This window comes from Myxocyprinus asiaticus, chromosome 8 (assembly GCF_019703515.2).
Source record: "Myxocyprinus asiaticus isolate MX2 ecotype Aquarium Trade chromosome 8, UBuf_Myxa_2, whole genome shotgun sequence".
Classification (NCBI taxonomy): domain Eukaryota; kingdom Metazoa; phylum Chordata; class Actinopteri; order Cypriniformes; family Catostomidae; genus Myxocyprinus; species Myxocyprinus asiaticus.
In genome coordinates, this window is record NC_059351.1 from 52,936,637 (window position 1) to 52,958,126 (window position 21,490).

At 41.6% G+C, this 21,490-nt stretch overlaps 2 protein-coding genes across 2 annotated transcripts in view; both read right to left on the reverse strand.

Moving 5' to 3' along the window:
* LOC127444812 (uncharacterized) overlaps positions 1-21,490 on the reverse strand; it is a 34,736-nt gene that overhangs the window by 10,653 nt on the left and 2,593 nt on the right. The window contains 13 exon segments of the mRNA XM_051704353.1: positions 4,774-5,036; positions 5,861-6,081; positions 7,298-7,393; positions 7,492-7,812; positions 11,451-11,553; positions 11,656-11,733; positions 12,264-12,309; positions 12,412-12,502; positions 12,593-12,835; positions 12,929-13,183; positions 13,372-13,611; positions 13,743-13,960; positions 13,962-14,091. Of these exon segments, the coding sequence (XP_051560313.1) occupies positions 4,774-5,036; positions 5,861-6,081; positions 7,298-7,393; positions 7,492-7,812; positions 11,451-11,553; positions 11,656-11,733; positions 12,264-12,309; positions 12,412-12,502; positions 12,593-12,835; positions 12,929-13,183; positions 13,372-13,611; positions 13,743-13,960; positions 13,962-14,091 (2,305 nt within the window).
* Positions 1,595-9,803, reverse strand: LOC127444682 (uncharacterized). Its single transcript, XM_051704203.1, has 8 exons — positions 9,707-9,803; positions 9,380-9,436; positions 7,462-7,812; positions 7,115-7,354; positions 6,902-6,998; positions 6,727-6,772; positions 4,774-5,036; positions 1,595-3,427 (listed from the first exon to the last, which is right to left on the reverse strand). Exons 2-8 carry the CDS (start codon positions 9,432-9,434, stop codon positions 3,361-3,363), a joined length of 1,119 nt encoding a protein of 372 aa, XP_051560163.1. The 5' UTR covers positions 9,435-9,436; positions 9,707-9,803; the 3' UTR covers positions 1,595-3,360.

The following is a 21,490-nucleotide window of genomic DNA, read 5'->3' on the forward strand; positions in this document are numbered from 1 at the left end:
AATATAACGTGGCAGGCAGGCAGACGAAGACAACAATGTTGGAACCCAAGTGCAGTTTATTTACAAAGTCCAAATTGATAAAACGGAAATAAAAGGACTTTACAAAAGACACAACTATGACTAGATTTGACTTGACATGAATATGAATATGAATATGAATATGAATATGAATAAACTAAGACCATATACAGACCAGGATGTGACGTTACAAAGACACAATCCTCGATAAAGGACAAACGCAAACATGAGGGCTTAAATATACAGGCATGGGTAACAAGTTAACAAGACAACCAATGAAGAGACAGAACTAATAAACAAGATAACAAGACAATAAACACATGAACCAATGATAAGATGAGACTAATAAAAAAAGAACCAATAAGACAAAAATCATGAAACGTGAGGGTCATATGACAAGACCAGGAAATCACATGACAAACAAGAAGCACTGAACTAAACTTAAAAATAAAATACAAGAAATCAAAACTTGAAACAGAGACGCTACACATATAGCTGCAAGCAGCAATAGCGAATTCGGGATTGTCCTATACCTGAAAATCTCAGTGCACCACAAGTGTCCGAATGTTTTTGTGATTCTGCACACTTGATCTGCACAGGCAGAACACCTTAAATGTGACAGGAATTTACCATCTCAGTTTTATCCTGGAAATCTGCCTTCGAATACAGTGGAAATGGCTGCCATTATACCACACTAAGCATAACATAAAGAATACACAAACTGGGTAAGATGTAGTCGTGAAAGCAAACCACATCACAAGTCACTGCAAGAAGTGTTTGACCCACTACCCTTCTGATCAACATTCCAGCACACAATCCAATCCATCACTCGGCTTTGAGATTGAAAGTGGCCAAAGTGACATACCAAGCTGAGAGTCAGCACAGCCAAGCACAGCAGTTGCCATGGTTAAATTTGAATTAGAGTAACTTTGGAAATGTAGTGACAGTTGGAATCCGCATAACCCAAGGAACGTAACATGACCAAAGGAATGATGGAATACTGAAAACTTAAGCATATATATCACATTTAGATTTACATTGACCAATAGGTCACATTGTCCCCAAAACACTCAAGTAACCTCAGGGAATGGTGTTGAAAATGCATGCTAAGTTTCATCACGATACACTGTAGCGTTGGGAAGATACCGCCTTTTTTCATCAAATTTCAAAATGCTCAAAGGTCAGGCAATATGGCCGATCATGAAAAAATTGGTATCCGGATTCTGTATGACCCAAGGAATCTAGACAACATCCTCAAGATTGTGTGCCAAACGGTTAGGAGTTTTTGAGTTTAATAATTTTGAGATTTCTTGAACCATAGGTCCAGGCTACTGTCACCAAACTTGGCATAACAACATGGCCTGATTTGGCAAGTGATAATTCCATCAAATGGCCAGATTTGGCAGTGACAATTATGTGTTCCTCTGTAGCCGATCGTGGAGGATTCTACAGTTAGAACGGCTTAATTTTTTGCCTAATTTTTTATGTTGACTGTTCAGCCGGTTCCCACCTCCTCCTTGCCCATCCTTGACCTGTTACACACAGTCACTTAATATTCATGATATCAGGCTGGATGTTACGCATTAAATTTTTGATTAGATAATTAAATGTTCTAAATTAAACGAGGGCATGCAAAGAAAAAAATCGACTACAAAGAAACGTGCCCCATCAGCACAAACATCTTGTCTCCAACTTTATACAGTATCTTGTGAATAATAATAAACCTTATTCATCATTAAAACTCATCTGGTAAACAAATATACACAACACCCTTCATCTGGTGAATATACAGGCTATAAAAAGTTTAATTTGGAAAATACTTCATTATAGAGCATTGTAACAGAGCCAGGCCTCCAACATTTCAAAATAAGTGTTTTGGGCTTATTTACTATAGTCAGAAGTCCCATGTTATGCACCAAATCTTAATTTTTTCTGGCTATTATTAGGAGTTTGATTAAACAAAGGAGATCAACTCTTCCATTCTGTCACTGGAAACATGTTCTAGAGAATTTCAAAACACGACATATTGTGTAAGAATAGATGTTGTCACTTTGACCACAGATAAGACATTTTTTGACATCCCCACAGTATACTGTAAGAAAAACCTACCGCATGATGAAAAATGCAGTTGTTTGATGCAAAGCTATGACATAATTTCACATTTAAGAGTAAATCAATCAAATGATGTGTTAATAATATGTCTTTTAACAGTGAAACTTTTTTTTTTCAGCTAAATGACAGGAAAGAGGATGAGGTGATTGAGAAATAACCTGAGCCAGAATCAAACCCATGTCACCCATGCATTAAACTACTGTGCAATGTGTGACGTCGCCGTCTTGTTCAACATGCTTTTGTGCAGCATTGATCCATTTTTTTCTTAGCTAATGCTTCCTAACGCATTGTTTTATCACAGTCAAACAGACCAAATCAATGATTTCTAAATACACACGCATGTGACTAACTATTTACCGGTTTCTGCCCATATAGATATATTCAACTTAAATCAATGTTAAATTAATTGATTGCCCATGATTACATGCACACTGTTTTCTTATTAAGGTCCACATTCCTATTACATATTTATTCTGAAAAGGTTCATAAAGCTCCATAGAGTGTACAGCTGTTGATATTTTCCTGTATTGATTAAGATCAGAATATTCAAATAAATTATTACATGCACATTAATTTACCGCTATTCTCTTTATATACATTTAACAATGAATATTGGGGGCCTGGGTAGCTCAGTGGTAAAATTCGCTGGCTACCACCCCTGGAGTTCGCTAGTTCACTAGTTCAAATCCCAGGGCATGCTGAGTGACTCCAGCCAGGTCTCCTAAGCAACAAAATCAGCCCAGTAGGGAGGATAGAGTCACATGAGGTAACCTCCTCGTGGTTGCTATAATGCGGTTCGTTCTCAGTGGGGCATGTGGTGAGTTGCGTGTGGTTGCTGCAGTGGATGGTGTGAAGCCTCCACACACACACACTATCTCTCCATGGCAACACACTCAACAAGCCACATGATAAGATGTGCAGGTTGGTGGTCTCAGATGCGGAGGCAACTGGGATTTGTCCTCCACCACCTGGACTGAGGTAAATCACTACATGACCACAAGGACCTAAAAGCACATTGGGAATTGGGCATTCCAAATTGGGAGAAAAAGGGGAAAAAATCTAATAAAAAAAAACAAAAAAAAAAAAAACAATTAATATTTATTTCTATTCAGTAAATGGCTGGCATTAGTCTTGAGGTCTAATCATTCCAACCCATTGATCAACAAAAAACACATTCAAAAGAAAAAGTTAATTTGCTCAGTAGTCCTGAGTGATGTACACAGGGTTGTTTTACACTGGTTTCTTAATGCTGCTGTAGATCACTGAGACATATTCTACAGTTTGCAGATTTGATCTCCTAAAACAAAATAGAAACACAATAATGTTACCAACCTGGTCACAAAGAATCAAGATACTATACCTGCATTTTTGCAAAATTATTTTTATGTGCTCCTTGTACATATTCCGGCAGTTTCCTGGTGAAGTGAACACTAGAGGCACTACAAAATAAATGACTTTTATTCACTTTCACACAAATCACAAATACAGTAGCAGATTATCAGTTCATAAACACTTTTCCCCCTTGTTCCTCACACAATTCTATCTAAACACTTTTACTATAGTGCATGACTTGTTTTAATGTTTGCATTGCATGACCAACTAAAATTACAAGTTTGTTCGAGTGTGATCACATTGTACGGTAGCTCAACTGATAGAGCGTCGGAAATGATGTGGTTGCGTTTCTCATCTCACATTTGCTTCGGATAGGTTTAGGTTTAAGGTAGGGAGGTTGGTTTTGTTGATTTAAAACTCAAGAGCATTAACCTTAAACTCATCTGGGAGAAAATGTAACTTGCTTTTAGTACCACACAGTGGACATTTCACCTCTGAACTGCGATACACGTAATAAACCGTGCAATATAATTTAGCAAAAATCGCCACAGTGTGACGAGGAGGAGAGCGGGGCCGGGCCGTGAGGACACACACCTGGCCCTGAATTGGGCTAATCAGCCGGGAGGGTGATAAAGAAGAGCCAGAGGCGCCAGTTCGAGGGAGAGAGAGACACACGTGCGGCTGTGCTGTGTGTGTGTATTTATGTTTGTTTTATGTTGTTTTAAGTTTATGTTTGTCATTAAAGTTTATGTTGCCTGTTCTGCCTCCTCCTTGCCCATCTTTTAACTGTTACATTGGTGCTGAAACATGAGAAGGAGGAGGGATGCGCTGTTGCAGATTCCTCGCCGCTGCCATCCTGACAGGGGAGCAGCCATGGCCATCTGCCTGGGGACAGAGGGGTCACTGCCGGCCACTGAGAGCCGGAGGAACTGCTGCCGTCTGCCAAGTAGGGGAGGAGCGGTTCCATCTACCGGGGTCGGAGGGCTCTTTGCCGTCCGTTGGAGGAGGAGTGAGCTGTTGTCCGCCAGAGGGCGGAGAAGCGGTTGAGGGCCGGGCAACAGCGTGTCTGGGGACTGGCGAGCAAGTTTTTCTCTCTCTCTCTCTCTCTCTCTCTCTCTGTGTCTCCCGCTCGCCCTTTCCCTCTCCCCACGCCTCCTCGTATGGACAACTTTTATGGTGCTTTTTTTTTTTTTTGGAGCACCCTGGGAATTCTGCAAAATTTATTTTGTGTTCCATATAAAAAAATCATACAGGTTGTGAGGAACATGCTGGTGAGAAAATGAACTTTACAGTCAAGTTGGTTCTTCTTACCTCATGGCAGCATCAGGCTGATTAATTCTAATGTTGTCATAATGGGTTTCATTCTTTTCTGTTTTTTTCATCTCTTTGTTTCTGTGATGTTGGACAGTTGCATACTGGATCTCCGCAGTATCTCTGGATTCAGGAGTTTTTCCAGCAGTCTGATCTCCTCTGCTGGATGTTACATTGTAATTCTGAGCATCACAATCAGCCGATTCACAAACACGAACGTCACCAGCTTGAGCACTCCATGTTTTATTAGAGTAGAAATTATCCTGAAATAAAAGAAAAGGAGACGCTATTACAGCTGTCAATTGATTCAATGTAATTTCTAATTTTATGATATCTCAAGTAATTTAATTGCTATCAATCTCGTATGTCAATATTTACTGAGAAAAGTGCCTGAATGAAGAGAAGTTAAAATAAATTATATAATCAGACAAACACATTATAGCCAAACACACAAAGTAAGAAACTAATCCACTTTTACAGTGCAATAAACTGTCAGGGTTTAGTGTGGAAGAACCCAAATGCAGACAGTCAATACTCTTGATTAACAAAAATGAAATGAAACACAAAAACACAAAAAGCCTGGACAGAGGTCAGCACAGGCTGATAGACAGAACAATCAAGGGTGGGACAGGAGGCACAAACCAGGGAGGGGCAAGCCAGAGTAGTGTGGCACGAGGGCAGTAGTCAGACCAGGGAGGCACATGCAATTTCAGCCAGGGGGGCTTGGAAAACAAGGGGTAGACTTCAGGAAGGAGACAGAGTTTTTGGCGGCCAGAGGGGGAGGGAGCAGCGGCTCCAGGAAGGGGGTGGGATCCGGTAGCTGGGAAGGAGGCACCAGGAAGGTAGTGGGGTCTGATAGGCACCTCCTTGTGGTCAGCAGCAAATGGGGCGGGCACCTCCTGGTGATCAGCAGTGGACAGGCACCTCCACAGGGGCTGCAGCGGTCCTCCTTTTTCGCTGAAGCTTAAGCATGGTGAACTCAAGGGAATGTGGGGCATGGACAAAGAGGAGGTGTTATCCGTTGTTGAGGTCCTTCCCCTGAGCAAGAACTTGATCTCTCTTTGCTGGCAGAAGTGGTTCACCACACCCCAAAAGGGCCACAAAAATGTCCCAACTCCTCTGAGCTGAGAGGATCATCCAGTCCAGCAAGGACCAGGTGTTTGAGGAGTGTTTCAGCTAAGCACAGCTCCTGGGTCGCACTGATGAGAGCCACAGCAAACTCCACAATTGGCCTCCTGCCCTGTAGGTAGCCCAAAGCCTCAATGTTATGTGCTGTGCCTTGGGAAACAGGTTCCTGCCAGATGGATGCTGGGCGGAGGAGCAGACCCATTATGTTAGAGCTGACCGTCTGCTAGGTTCAAAACTGGTTGGATTCTTCTGTCAGGGTTTAGTGTGGAAGAACCCAAATGCAGACTGTCAATACTCTTCAAAATGTATTAACATAAATTCAAAAACAAGCTGAAAAACAAAATACAAAAAGCCTGGACAGAGGTCAACACAGGCTGAAAACCAAAAATCTCATGATAGGAGAAAAACAGAACTAACCGGACCAACTGGGAAACTATGTCTAAACTGGAGAAAAACAAAAGGAAGAACCCAGCAAGTGACATGAGGAGAATATATAGAGGGAGAAATCAGGCAGGCAAATGAGAAGGGCAGGTGGAGCAAATTAACAGAAGATCAGAGAAATGATGGGGCGAGCCAGGGAACAAGACAGAAACAGAAACAGAAACAGGCGGGGAAGAGAAACATGTGGAGAGACAAAATAACAGAAAAGAAACAACAGACCATGTGTCAGGATCCTGCCAATAAAAAGTAAACAAGAAACCAGACAGAAGGTAGGATTCTGACACAAAACAGTCACAAGATGTTACCATAAATACAGAAATGTGTTAATCATCTGAACAATTCACTTATAATGCTGTAAAGTCAGTTGTGTTCCAGATGATTTACCTGTTTAGCTGTGAGGTCTTCAGCTTTAGCACTGCTTCTTTTTCTCCTGTTAAAATAATAGCAGTTTTCAAAGATTCAATACTACTAATAAACAAAATTAGCTATTTCCACCTGCAGTAGTCTGAAAGTTAATTATACTGAATGACTATATAATTGATGGTGACTTTTAACTCACATTTTTAACAGAATAATGATGATGATGATGATGACGAATAATCCTCCACATCCCACTATGATCCCCAACGCTACATGCCAACCAGATCTATGACGGACTGAAAGAAGAGGAACATCAAGATGAACTCCTTTGGGGGATCTAATGGTAGATTATTTACAGTGTGTAAGTGAAAGCAAAGCCATTAAAACCATAAAGAATGACTGAATGTATTACATGTGACATTGAGATAAACATGAGGTGATGTGAGATTGTGTCCGTGTACAGCACAGCTATATCTGCCTGCATCCTCGCTTCTGACTGACTGCAGGAGGAGTTTATTGTTTCTCTCAGTTAATGACTGTGTGTTTTTCAACCAGATGAATGTTGCTCTGTCAGTCAGATTACAGGTGCTTTTACATGTCAGACTGACTGTATCTCCCTCTGTCACGCTCTCAGGAGACTCCACATGAAGATCTGACAACAATACAACATACTGATACTCCAGCTGCCATACTGATATAATTCAACATAGAATAAGATCATATAAAAATGCAAAGGATAATGGACATAATGAACGTTACTTGTGATATCAAGAGTCACTCCAGGTTTACCAATCCATCTTCCATCGGGTTTATCAGTAATGAATCTGAAATAGTACTCGTGTGAATCCTTCTGTGTCACATCATTCAGTCTGTTGGTGCAGTTCTGCCGTTTATCTCCCAGATACTGAATCCTCTGACTGTATTCAGGGTCATCAGACAGAGCTGGAAACTCATCATTAACTTTAACATCTGTTTTGGTCCAGAAGACTTTATAGATTTGACGTCTAGAAGGGTATTTATAAGTGCAGGACATTATCACTGATGATCCCTTTAGTGCACAAATGTATGGACGGCTGTAAGTCACACCCCAATCAGCAGCACTATAAACTCCTAAAACACAAAATTCATAAAAAAAACCATTAAAAAAAATAAAAATAAAAATATTAATATGAGTTCTACAGGACCATGAAAGTTCATTTAACACTGAATTTCTTAAAATGATTTTTGCAGTTAAAACTAGAATTTCTATAAATGGCGAACTACAGGGTTGGGTACTGAGAATCAGTTCCAGCATTTCAGCAGCAGCGCTGCTATCTACTGAAATGTACAGCGTAAGCACCCTAAAACACACAGCGCTACCAGTTTATTTTGATTCCCAAAATGAATGGCTCTTATGAGCCGGTTCTTTTGAATCTACAGCGCGAATCATACACTGCTTCGTGTGTAGTCCGGTATAGTATTAATCTTATACTGATGCGCAAGTTATTAATGTCCAACTCGAAATGAAATAAGAACTGTTGAAGTCTTACAAGCCTGAAGTACAACATTAGATTTCACTACAAAGTCTAAACTATCTCTGGAACTGTCACTGTTATGACATGTTGTACTTCAGACCTGTGAGACTTTAATCAAGTAGTGCAGTTGTTGCTGACTGCTTGTTCATATGACAATGTGTAGTTAAAGATGCACAAGTGGAATCTTATGAAAGAATAAATGAAATATGCCATCACATTCCTTTAAAAAATATAGTTAGGATCAATTATTGGATTGCATTTTTGTCTGCAAACACCTTTTACAAGAATTGTATTACATTTATTTCTGATTTGTTATGTCTGCTCTGTAGAAATCTGAAATGATCTTAATAATTTGCCAACAGACTGCAGAGGGCAGTAAATCCAACTGCATATTTCATTTCCAAATAATTCTTCCTCAAAGTACCAAAAAATGACCTGAATCCTTACTGGAACCATTAAGAAACCGGAATTGTTAAGAATCCCTTATGGTTCCCATCCCTAACGAACAATCTCAGAGAAATGAGATACATGTGATACTCTGCAGAAGTCTTGGAGAGGGTGATGAAAGATCTTCAAGAAAAGCAGATCAGTGGACATGTTAACCATAAACAATATTCTGCACTTCTACTATGTTCTGCATCACTGAACACTTAATGTTAATGAAAGAGTCAAGTTTATGGTTGACTGCCAACAAACACTTTTATTTAATCCTGGCAATGGGTCCAGTTTTGGCTGGTAAAGAGCTCCTGCTAGTAGATGCTGTAATTACACAATTTTACAGGCAAAAATTGTCTTTCTCCACTGACTGCCATTCACAAATAACTGTGCATTTGGTGCACTATTTTTATTTTATGCAATGTACATATAAATGGCAAATTTCATTACCAATATTTTTTTTTAATCTATGGAATCTAACATGAAACTACTTAAAATGTTACCTATTTACAGCAAGGAGTTCTGATACAGAAGACAGGAGTTCTAATACTGCTAACATACTCTGCAATTTTCATAGCCAATGTTAGATATTAACTGGGGGGTGGTTAGTAGGATAAGAGTTTGTATTTAGCACTACACCGGTCACACAGCTATGCTATGCTTCTTGCAGCAGTGACTGCAGAAAAAAAAAAAAACACTTGAGTGTTGATGAAACATCAGTGACTCACCCAGAATCATGAGAAGAAAGATCAGAGGAAGAGGAGGAACCATTCTGATGGACATCTCTTAAAACATTATACACACAATAATAAGCCATGTTAATTTTAGCTTAATTAGCATTTTCATTAAGCAACATCTGTCTATTGCAGTGTAAACACAACAATAAAACATGCCACTTTAAGTAGTTTACACCATTGAAACTGATTAAAAAACAATACAGAGGATTCTTAGAGGTTATAACTGATAATAGTTCTCATTTCAAGTCTTGTATGACTGGGGCTTCATCGTTAGCAGTAATCAGACAATATTCACACATGATCAAGTGCAACTCTTACCGTGTTCTAGTGAGTCTGATCTTCAACACTCAAATGAAAGCAGATGAGCACAGACTACACTTTTAAAATAAACTGCAAATGCAAGCAAGAAATGTATCTTCCTCTTTTTTAACTCAAATTGTTCTTCCTCTTTTTATTAGCTCTCCTTTTGTGACCTGCTGCCCCCCACCCCAACACAGGAACAAATTAACTGAAACCACTTCAGGGGGGGAAAAAGGTTAAAGGTAAAATGTAGGTCACCCAAAAAGGAAAATTCTGTCATTAGCGTCAATTTAAGTCGTTATTTACTGAATCATGCACTCTGTGCCTTCTGTGAAGCAATTAGTTCACTAAACAAACACCATACAGTATATGGAGGAGGAATAAAGAAGCTGCCTACAAATATAATTCGTTTTTGCATGTCTTGTAAATATATTACCACACTTGTGCACAATCACACTACTCATACTAATCTTTCTACTGAGTTTGCAAAACTGTTGAGCAGAGTACAATAAATATGCAGTGCAATCTTGTGTCAGCTTCTATAGGTTATAATCTGTCATGACAGCCTCCAACATTCATTCATACACCAGTCAATCCAAATGTATGTTCATGAACAAAAAACCCACAACACAAAAGAATTACTGGAAATTTTATGAAACATAATTTCAACAAATTCTCAATCAAAACCCAAAAGGGTGCTATAACAGCCATTAGCATCCTTTAAAATGTGGAATTTAGTCATTATCAAAGCTTATCTAAAATTATATCCACACAAATACACTTTTCAAATTTGTATATTAAAAGGTGACATACATCCGTTCACACAGAGCCAGATTAACTGAGATCTATTGACAGGGTCATTGCAAAAAATGCTGTTTTTGTAGGGTGCAGTGGGTTGTTTTAAGGCATTAATGCCTCTGGTTGAGGAAAATGCAATTCTGCTGGCAGGTGTGGCCATTGGGATTGCCGCTTTAGAGGTATTTCATTCTCAATTTCAGCTAAAATATCAAGAACAATGTGTGTGCATGTATAGCAGTACTGAATAATCAATATATAGCATATAATTCATTTCATATTTATATGCGCCTTGTTTTGTCATCACAGATTGCTGCTATGGTCGTTTCGATGGTCCTCTACAAGACTAATAATATCCTTCGGTCTCCTCATTATCCAGCTCATTACATGACAACTTGAAAATTAAATAAATTGACATGAAACATTGATTTAATTAACATATGCTAAACATCTTTTAAAAAATCATATTTACAATCATTCTAATTCATAAACGTCTCAAAGACATCTGCTGAATCTCTTATTGACATTCGAGATGACATGAGATATGAGCAAACAACATGAAAAAATACATCTTCCAAATGTAAACTCACACATCAAATAGGCATCTGGGTGACATTCATGTGCAAAAAAAAACTGTTAAAAAATCAACATTCAAAATAGATATTAAAAAAGGCATCATTAACAAACATTTACAGAATAAGCAACACAGTTACTTTTATAGTATGTATTTGACCATTGAACATCCACCAGGTGCTGATTTATTCTTCAATAACAAATGACAAGTCCATATTTCTGTTATCAGCATGCCACATTGAGAAGATCAAAGGATTTTGATGAGATATTGTTCTGGGTGGTAATGGGGGTGAAATCATGTCTAGCTTGTAGCATGAAGGAATTAATGATGGTTTAATATCTATTGACTAGTATTGAGGACAGTTTGTTCTTTATTGAATGTTATTAAAAAGACCTGACTTTTGATAGGGATGTACTGACAGATTCTCATATTCATGACAGCTTCGCTGAGGAGCAAGAGCTCTGTGTGTGTCTTCAGGAGATGTGGGATGAACAGTCTGTGTGAGAGCGAAACATTGATGAATTGATCATATTTGATGCAGTTTCTGACTTTGAATGCACAAAGTCTTTTGGAATGTAATTTTGGAGTTCTCACTCACTGTGATTGTGTTGTACACATCAGATGATCTGGTCTTGGGGTCAAGAGCTATATATGTCACATCAATGGGATCAGCGTTCTTCAGGGGAAAATAAGCATTTAAACCAAAAACAAGTGATTTTTCAATGTTACATTACCATGTTTCTTGGATATGTACATTTGTATCATCTGTTATAATCACTGTACTGTGTTAATGACACAGCAGGCAACTTTTGTGAAAACATCTCTCTCGGGGGACCCTGGACCCCCGTACAACATCATGGTAAAATAGTTATTATACTTGTAGATTTTCATTAGTAATGATGGCTGCAGGGTTAATGGGTGCCAAATGGGGTACTGCTGTGATATTAGATATTGTTTAAAATAAAATATTCTCACAGTACATCCTTCAGACTGAGCACTTCAGTATGGGACTTTTTACCATCAGACCATGTAAGCTAACCCTAACCCTTCACTGCTACTAAGGACATCCCAGCAAATAGGGAACAGTTGAAAACCCTACTCAGTAGGACCATTTTGGAATTCAATTTTTAAGTAATCTGGAAATAAAACATGCATCTGTTAATAATCAGGTTCCCTTCCAGTCCAAGGAAAGTTTTTTCAACTCACCTCATACTCCTGAATAGTGGGACTTCTCTTCACCCTTATTCTTTTACTGTCAAAAAAGTAACACAAAAACACATTTAATTGCTGTGAATTAATTATATGAATTATATGAATAATGTTTCTATGGCTATTACTACCTTTATAAACTCACATTATATACAGAATGATGATGATGATGATGAGTAATCCTCCACATCCCATTGTGATCCCCAACACTACATGCCAACTAGATCTATGATGGACTGAAAGAGGAAGAACATGAAGATGAACTCTCAAACTGAAGAGAGATGTGAAGTTATACAGGTGTGATCTAGTATGAATCAAATCTTTACCTGTCACTGATACAGCAGCTGATCTCTGAGATCCATGTTGATTCCGAGCCACACAGTAGAAGAATCCACTCTGTAGTGCACTGTAACTCTGTCCAGATCCAACAGCTGAGCTTTCATTCTGCTTAAACCAGGTGTAGTTCAGAACAGGTGGGTTTGAATCACTGCTGCAGGTCAGATTCACTGAATCACCCAAAACTATTTCACCAGATCCACTCATGGACACTGAGACAGTCTTTGGGGCATCTATATAAAAAAAAAATGTTAAATATATTGTATACTATCAAAACAGAAATGCTGGAATGTTCAGCGGAATCTTATATTGTATCATAAACTCACACATGACATTTAAAGTGACAGTATCAGAGTATTTCTCTCCAACTTCATTTCTGGACTTGCACTTGTATTCTCCACTGTGATCAGAGCGGATACTTGTGATGCTGTAGATTTGCCCATGTGTAAGAAATGTTTTCTCTTTAAACCAGCTGATGTCTGCAGGTGGGTTTGAATCACTGCTGCAGGTCAGAGTCACTGAATCACCCTCTATTATTTCACCAGATGGACTGATGGAGATTACAGGATCCTCTGGAGGATCTACAGGTGAAATATATAAAATATAAGATTCCAGTCGAGCACTGAAAACCCACGGGTGTCAAGAAAAATAATGTTAATTGAATCATGTTTCTTTATTTTTCTGCATCAACAGCAAACATCAACAGTCTACATATCTTGTGATAGTTACTTCCAGCTGGAAAGAAATTAATAAATTAAGATTTACTTACATGTGACATTGAGATAAACATGAGGTGATGTGAGTTTGTGTCCATGTACAGCACAGCTATATCTGCCTGCATCCTCTCTTCTGACTGACTGCAGGAGGAGTTTATTGTTTCTCTCAGTTAATGACTGTGTGTTTTTCAACCAGATGAATGTTGCTCTGTCAGTCAGATTACAGGTGCTTTTACATGTCAGACTGACTGTATCTCCCTCTGTCACACTCTCAGGAGACTCCACATGAAGATCTGTCAACAACAACACTTGACATCTGTATATATTGTGGATGTAACTTTGTTTCCCAGAATATAATTGAACTAAAATGGAGATCATAAACCCAAATAAAAAGCAATCAAGATTTGATTGTGTAAAATGTTACCTGTGACATCAAGAGTCACTCCAGGTGTACCAATCCATGTTCCATCGGTTTTATCAGTAATGAATCTGAAATAGTACTCGTGTGAATCCTTCTGTGTCACATCATTCAGTCTGATGGTGCAGTTCTGCTGTTTATCTCCCAGATACTGAATCCTCTGACTGTATTCAGGGTCATTAGATCAGATCTGGAAACTCATCATTAAATTTAACATCCGTTTTGGTCCAGAACACTTTCTTGATCTTATATCCAGGAGGGTATTTATAAGTGCAGGACATTATCACTGATGACCCCTTTAGTGCACAAATGTTTGTAGACCTGTAACTCACACTCCAATCATCACTATAAACCCCTGAAAAAAAAAAAAAAAATCAGCAGCAGCTTCTACAAATGTCACTTAAACTACATAATTATAATATCTTGTTCAAGCAGCTCTTGTGGCTGTGGGTAGAGGTGTTGAAGCAGTGGCGTGCACTGGGCTTGAGCCCCTGTCCCTATAGTTCCAAAATCTAACGGTGCACTTTCTTGACATCAAAAAAATAAAATAAACAAAGTAAAAAATGTATATCTCAAAATAACCTCATAATTTGAGCAATAATATGTCAATATCATATTTCATTAGTTGAACAAAAGCATAATTTAACAACAGAACTGTGAAAACTGAAAATATATTCAATCATGAATCAATGAATGATAAATTAAAACATATAACTTGCACACTATAGAGTCTTCTTAAGTCATTTGATAGCTCTGTGCGTGAAACAGACCCAAATTTAAGTCACTGTTCGCTGATAATCTTCCCCTCCATTGACGCAGACTAATCTTATTCACATTTTCATCCAGAATGAAAAAATGGTGCAACATGCAGCATAACAATTTTGTCTTCACTGAGGCCAAACTGCTTTGGTTCTGGCATCTGTAGTAGCTGAATGCAATGCACAAATTTTAGCATGTGACAAACAAAATAACATTTAAAAGCTGCAGCAGTTTTAAAGGTTTTCTGTAAATAACATCTTAAATTTTAGGCTGTTCCTCACATGACGACTTCACACTACTTAATTGTTGTTGTTGTTGTCATTTTTTAAGCTTTACAGCCATGGTCACTGTGAACAATTGTGTGGAAAAGAGCAACAAAGATTCTTCAAAATATCTCCTCTTTTTTTTTTCTTCAATAGAAATGTCATAAAATACTTCTTTAAATAATTCTGAGCCATAAACCAAACCAACCAGCTTAAAGGAACTTTGATTTGGAAATCTGACAAAAAGACAAAGACTGTGTAACATCTTTTATAAAGGAATGAACTGCAATCCCATGAAACACTGTGAATTAGATAAGTAGTTTGAGACCAAATAAGTAGTTTGAGAGTGTAGAGAGAGCCAGAGCCTTTGAAAAAGAGAGTTGCGACACTCCCATAGACGTCCATTGTAATTGAAGATTGCGAAAGTAACACGTGTCATGGGCTGACCAATAGTTCCAAACATTGTATAGTTCCAACGTTCAACCACATTCATTTTCAGTGTTTCTGAAGCACGTTGATGAAATGATTGAATTTTTTTCATATTCCAAGCATTAGTGGACCTCTTATCAATTTTGTCAATAGTGGTATTTTATGTAGCCAGCTTTAGTTAAAGTTTATCGTAAGATAACAGATCGTTAGATTCTAAATGCAGTTAGCACTAGTAGCTAACGTAAGCAACACCGTTACTGTAGCTAGCTACTAGTACCATTACCTGAAGTCAGTTTGTTTATATTTAGTCTATGTCAAATTAGTTACCATTACTGGTGTTTGTTTGGATACAAAGTTTAACTTCTCTTATTAGTACATCTGATTACAATGAATGGTAGCTAGCTCAACTAGATAACATGGCTAGTTTGTTTCTAGCAAGGTTGTTCCATGGTTAATTCAGTCATTACACACAGTTTGTTAGGTACTGTACTGTAGTGCATCAATGCAATGGATCAATGACAAGGTGATAAGATCAGCAGCACAAGTGTGGATGAGTAACAGTAAACAAGTATAACTGCAGGTAGCTAATAACTTTAATGCGTGTACATAACTGGTGTTTTCCATGTCCTAATACTTTAATTACTTAACAAATTTTTCTTTTGAAAAGCTGACATGTGAAACATGGGAGAATAACTTTGACCTTGCAAGCCAGCTGTCTATAAAGGATCCAAAAAGAAACAAGGTAAAGTTGTGCTCAAAAGTTTGCATACCGTGGCAGATAATTGTGAAATTTTGGCATTGATTTTGAAAATATGACTGATCATGCAAAAAAACTGTCTTTTATTTAAGGATAGTTATAATATGAAGCCATTTATTATCACATAGTTGTTTGGCTCCTTTTTAAATCATAATGATAACAGAAATCACCCAAATGGCCCTGATCAAAAGTTTATATAACCCTTGAATGTTTGGCCTTGTTACAAACACACAAGGTGACACACACGGGTTTAAATGGCAATTAAAGTTTAATTTCTGTCAAAAAACTGTCAAAAGACCTGCGTAACAAGGTCATGGAACTTTATAAGGATGGAAAAGGATATAAAAAGATATCCAAAGCCTTGAAAATGACAGTCAGTACTGTTCAATCACTTATTAAGAAGTGGAAAATTCAGGGATCTCTTGATACCAAGCCAAGGTCAGGTAGACCGAGAAAGATTTCAGCCACAACTGCCAGAAGAATTGTTCGGGATACAAAGAAAAACCCACAGGTAACCTCAGAAGAAATACAGGCTACTCTGGAAAAAGACGGTGTGGTTGTTTCAAGGAGCACAATATGACGATACTTGAACAAAAATGAGCTGCATGGTCGAGTTGCCAGAAAGAAGCCTTTACTGCGCCAATGCCACAAAAAAGCCCGGTTACAATATGCCCGACAACACCTTGACACGCCTCACAGCTGACGAGACCTAAATAGAGCTTTATGGTCACAACCATAAGTATTATGTTTGGAGAGGGGTCAACAAGGCCTATAGTGAAAAGAATACCATCCCCACTGTGAAGCATGGTGGTGGCTCACTTAAGTTTTGGGGGTGTCTGAGCTCTAAAGATACAGGGAATCTTGTGAAAATTGATGGCAAGATGAATGCAGCATGTTATCAGAAAATACTGGCAGACAATTTGCATTCTTCTGCATGAAAGCTGCGCATGGGACGCTCTTGGACTTTCCAGCACGACAATGACCCTAAGCACAAGGCCAAGTTGACCCTCCAGTGGTTACAGCAGAAAAAGGTGAAGGTTCTGGAGTGGCCATCAAAGTCTCCTGACCTTAATATCATCGAGCCACTCTGGGGAGATCTCAAACGTGCGGTTCATGCAAGACGACCAAAGACTTTGCATGACCTGGAGGCATTTTGCCAAGACGAACGGGCAGCTATACCAGCTGCAAGAATTTGGGACCTCATAGACAACTATTACAAAAGACTGCATGCTGTCATTGATGCTAAAGGGGGCAATACACAGTATTAAGAACTAAGGGTATGCAGACTTTTGAACATGGGTCATTTCATTTTTTTCTTTGTTGCCATGTTTTGTTTTATGATTGTTATAACCTACAGCTGAATATGAATCCCATAAGAAATAAAAGAAATGTGTTTTTCCTGCTCACTCATGTTTTCTTAAAATAATTGTACATATATTATCAATTCTTCAAGGGTATGCAAACTTTTGAGCACAACTGTATATAATTGTTAGGTTGGTGGTACGATGAAGAGGCTGGTGGAGAGATGACCAAGCTGATGCAGCTATGGCAGGCTGGTAAGTGGGGCTGGTGGAGAGTTGGAGAGGTTGTAATATTAAATAAGATGGAATGTTAATTTCCAATTGCTCTGGAAAAAGTGTTTTAACTGTGCACATTTTACCCCCTCATTCTCATTATAGTAATAAAAAAAAAAAAAGAGATGGACAGCATATTATCAGTTCCACAACATGAATAAAAGATATATTACTTAAATTGTAAAGTATATATTCTTTATAGTAGTAATTCATTTAATTTATCTGATTTTAATTTGAAAAAGTACAACAGAATCTTTTTTAGTCTTATAGTAAAAACAAAACAAAAACAAACAAAAAACAGTAAAATGTCTGGACACGTTACGGTAATGAGATTTAACTGATAATATGTGTTTAAACTCGACTGCCACAGGGCTCGGAGGAAGTCAACCAGGGAACAAAGTTTGTGAAAACTACTGGGAATTAATGGCGCACGTCTTCAGCTCAAAAGGAGGTGGAAGGCGCTATGTGCAAGCGATACACCCGGCCGGCTATCCCAGGCTTATCTGCTTGTATTGCATGCCACAACCTGGGACAAAACCGGTTCCACCCAGAGGTTGTAGAACCTTGCAAAGGTGTTGGGTGTTGCCCAGCCTGCTGCTCTGGAAATGTCTGTTAGAGAGGCACCCCTGGCCAGGGCCCAGGAGGCCGCTACACCCGTGGTAGGATGGGCTCGTAGCCCTACCGGGGCGGCATGTCCTGGGTGTGATATGCCATAGTTATGGCGTCAATGAGCCAGTGGGCGATCCTCTGCTTGGAGACAGCGCTTCCTTTCTGCTGTGCACCAAAGCAGACAAAGAGCTGCTCAGAGATCCTAAAGCTCTGCGTGCGATCCAAATAGATGCGTAAAGCGTGCACTGGACACATCAATGACAGGGCTGGGTCTGCCTCCTCCTGGGGCAGTGCTTGCAGGTTCACCACCTGGTCCCAAAAAGGGGTGGTGGGAACCTTGGGCACAGAGCCCGGTCAGGGCCTCAGGATCACGTGAGAGTAACCCAGACCGAACTCCAGGCACGTTTCACTGACAGAGAACGCTTGCAGGTCTCCTACCCTCTTGATGGAAGTGAGCGCAGTCAGGAGGGCAGTCTTCAAGGAGAGTGCCTTAAGCTCGGCTGACTGCAAAGGCTCAAAGGGGGCTCTCTGTAGACCCTGAAGAACTACAGAGAGGTCCCATTAGGGAACGAGGCGCGGTCTGGAGGGATTCAGCCTCCTGGCACCTCTTAGGAACCTGATGATCAGGTCATGCTTCCCTAAGGACTTACCGTCGACTGCATCATGGTGTGCTGCTGTGGCGGCAACGTACGCCTTGAAGGTGGAAGGGGACAGCCTCCCTTCCAACCTCTCCTGCAGGAAGGAAAGCAGTGATCTGACTGTGCATCTCTGGGGGTCTTCCCATTGGGAAGAACACCACTTAGCGAACAGACACCACTTAAAGGCATACAGGCGCCTCGTAGAAGGGGCCCTAGCCTGAGTGATCGTGTCTACCTCCACGTCACGTCCAGGGGCCAGACATGGAGATTCCAGAGGACTGGTCGTGGGTGCCAGAGGGTGCCCCGTCACTGAGAAAGAAGGTCCTTCCTCAGGGGAATTCGCCGGGGGGGCTGTCGCGAGGAGCGTGAGGTCCGAGAACCACGTCTGGGTGGGCCAGTAGGGTGCTACCAGGATGATCTGCTCCTCATTCTCCCTGATCTTGCACAGGGTCTGTGCAAGTAGGCTCACTGGGGGAAATGCATATTTGCGCAGGCCAGGGGGCCAGCTGTGTGCCAGTGCGTCTATGCCGAGGGGGGCCTCGGTGAGGGCGTACCAGAGCGGGCAGTGGGAGGATCCTTGGGAGGAGAAAAGGTCCACCTGTGCCCATCCGAATTGACTCCAAATAAGCTGGACCACCTGAGGGTGGAGTCTCCTCTCTCCCCTGAGGGTAATCTGCCATGACAACACGTCTGCTGTATTGTTGAGGTTGCCCGGGATGTGAGTGGCTCGCAGCGATTTGAAGTGCTGCTGACTCCAGAGGAGGAGACGGCGGGCGAGTTCTGACATATGCCACCATTGCCGTGTTGTCTGTCTGAACTAACACATGCTTGCCCTGGATCAACAGCTGAAACCTCCGCAGGGCGAGCAGAATTGCAAACAAGTCGAGACAGTTGATGTGCCAATGCAGCCGCGGGCAAGTCCACAGGCCGGCGGCTGCGAAGCCTGTTGCAAACAGCGCCCCAGCCCATTTTGGAGGCACCTGTCGTGACCACGACGCGCCTGGAGACCAGTTCTAGAGGAACACCTGCCCGTAGAAACGAGAGGTCGGTCCAAGGGCTGAAAAGACGGTGACGGACCTGCGTGATGGCCACACGGTGTGTCCTGTGGTGCCATGCCCATCTTGGGACTCGAGTCTGGAGCCAGTGCTAAGCGGTCTAATATGCATCAACCCGAGCGGGGTGGCTACCACCGAGGATGCCATATGCCCCAGGAGCCTCTGAAAAAGTTTCAGTGGAACTGCTGTTTTCTGTTTGAAGGCCTTCAAACAGGCCAGCACTGACTGGGCGCGCTCGTTCGTAAGGCATGCCATCAAAAAGACTGAGTTCAGCTCAAAACCGAGAAAAGAGATGCTCTGAACCGTGAGGAACTTGCGCTTTTCCCAGTTGACCCGAAGCCCTAGTCGGCTGAGGTGTGAGAGCACCTGTGTGCGCACAACATGTCTCGAGAGTGAGCTAGGATTAGCCAGTCGTCGAGATAGTTGAGAATGTGAATGCCCAATGAAACCGCTCTTTTGCTGAACTGTTGGGTACCGCAGCCACTTGGGCATGCAGCGAAATCAAACAAAAAGGCAACAATAGATTTTCCGCCTGGCCCTCCACCGGGGGATGGAGTGGTCTTCTTACCAGCTCCAGGTGAAAGGGTTCCTTCGTCCTTGGGTCGCCCGTCTCAGGGGTGCTTTGACGACCTCTGTGGGCTCTTAGATGCCAACTGTGAGACAGGTGGCATCTGCTTCCTGTGGTGGGCTCCACGCCGGGGCCAGGCTGAAGGGGCGGGCTGTGGCGGAGCCGGTGCAGTCACCGCAGAGGTACGCCCTTGCCGACGAGTAGACAGGTTGCAAGATCTTGAGCCGTGCCAGGGCAGGATGTGCCGGATAGCCTCCATCTACAGCTTCACTGCCAAGAACTGCTGGGCAAAGTCCTCGACGGTGTCGCCGAATATGCCAGCCTGGGAAATGGGGGCAGCAAGAAACCGTGTCTTGTCGACCTCACCCATCTCGATCAGGTTGATCCAAAGGTGGTGCTCCTGGACCACTAATGTGGCCATCGTCCGCCTGAGAGACCGCACCGTGACCTTCGTCGCTCGGAGAGCGAGGTCGGTCGCCGAGCTCAGTTCCTGCATCAAATCTGGGGCGGAACTACCCTCGTGCATTTCTTTCAGTGCCTTGGCTTGGTGGACCTGCAGGAGAGCCATGGCAAGCAGGGCAGAGGCGGCTTGTCCAGCAGTGCTGTAGGCTTTAGCCATCAGGGATGACGTGAGCCTACAGGGCTTGGATGGGAGCTTAGGGCATCCGCACCAGGTGGTGGCACTCTGCGGGCATAGGTGCACCGCGAGTGACTTATCCACTGGGGGAATCGCCGTATAGCCCCTGGCCGCCCCGCCATCGAGGGTAGTGAGAGCGGGGGAACTTCGGAATCGGGGCCGGGCGGTAAAAGGTGCTTCCCATGATTTTGTCAGCTCCTCGTGCACTTCCGGGAAGAATGGCACTGGAGTGGGCGTGGCTGATTTGAGCGGCGCTGCGAGCCCAGGAACCAATCATCAAGCCGCGAGGGTTCAGGGGAGAGCTGAGGGTTCCACACTAACCCGAAGCTCACGGCCGCCCGGGAAAGCATGTCCGTCATTTCGGCATCAGCCTGTGACTGGGCAGTTGTCCCCGAGGGGGGGAGCCCAGCTGAGGCTTCTGCGTCCGACTGGACAAGCCCGCTCTCCGATGCTGCGCTCGAGAGC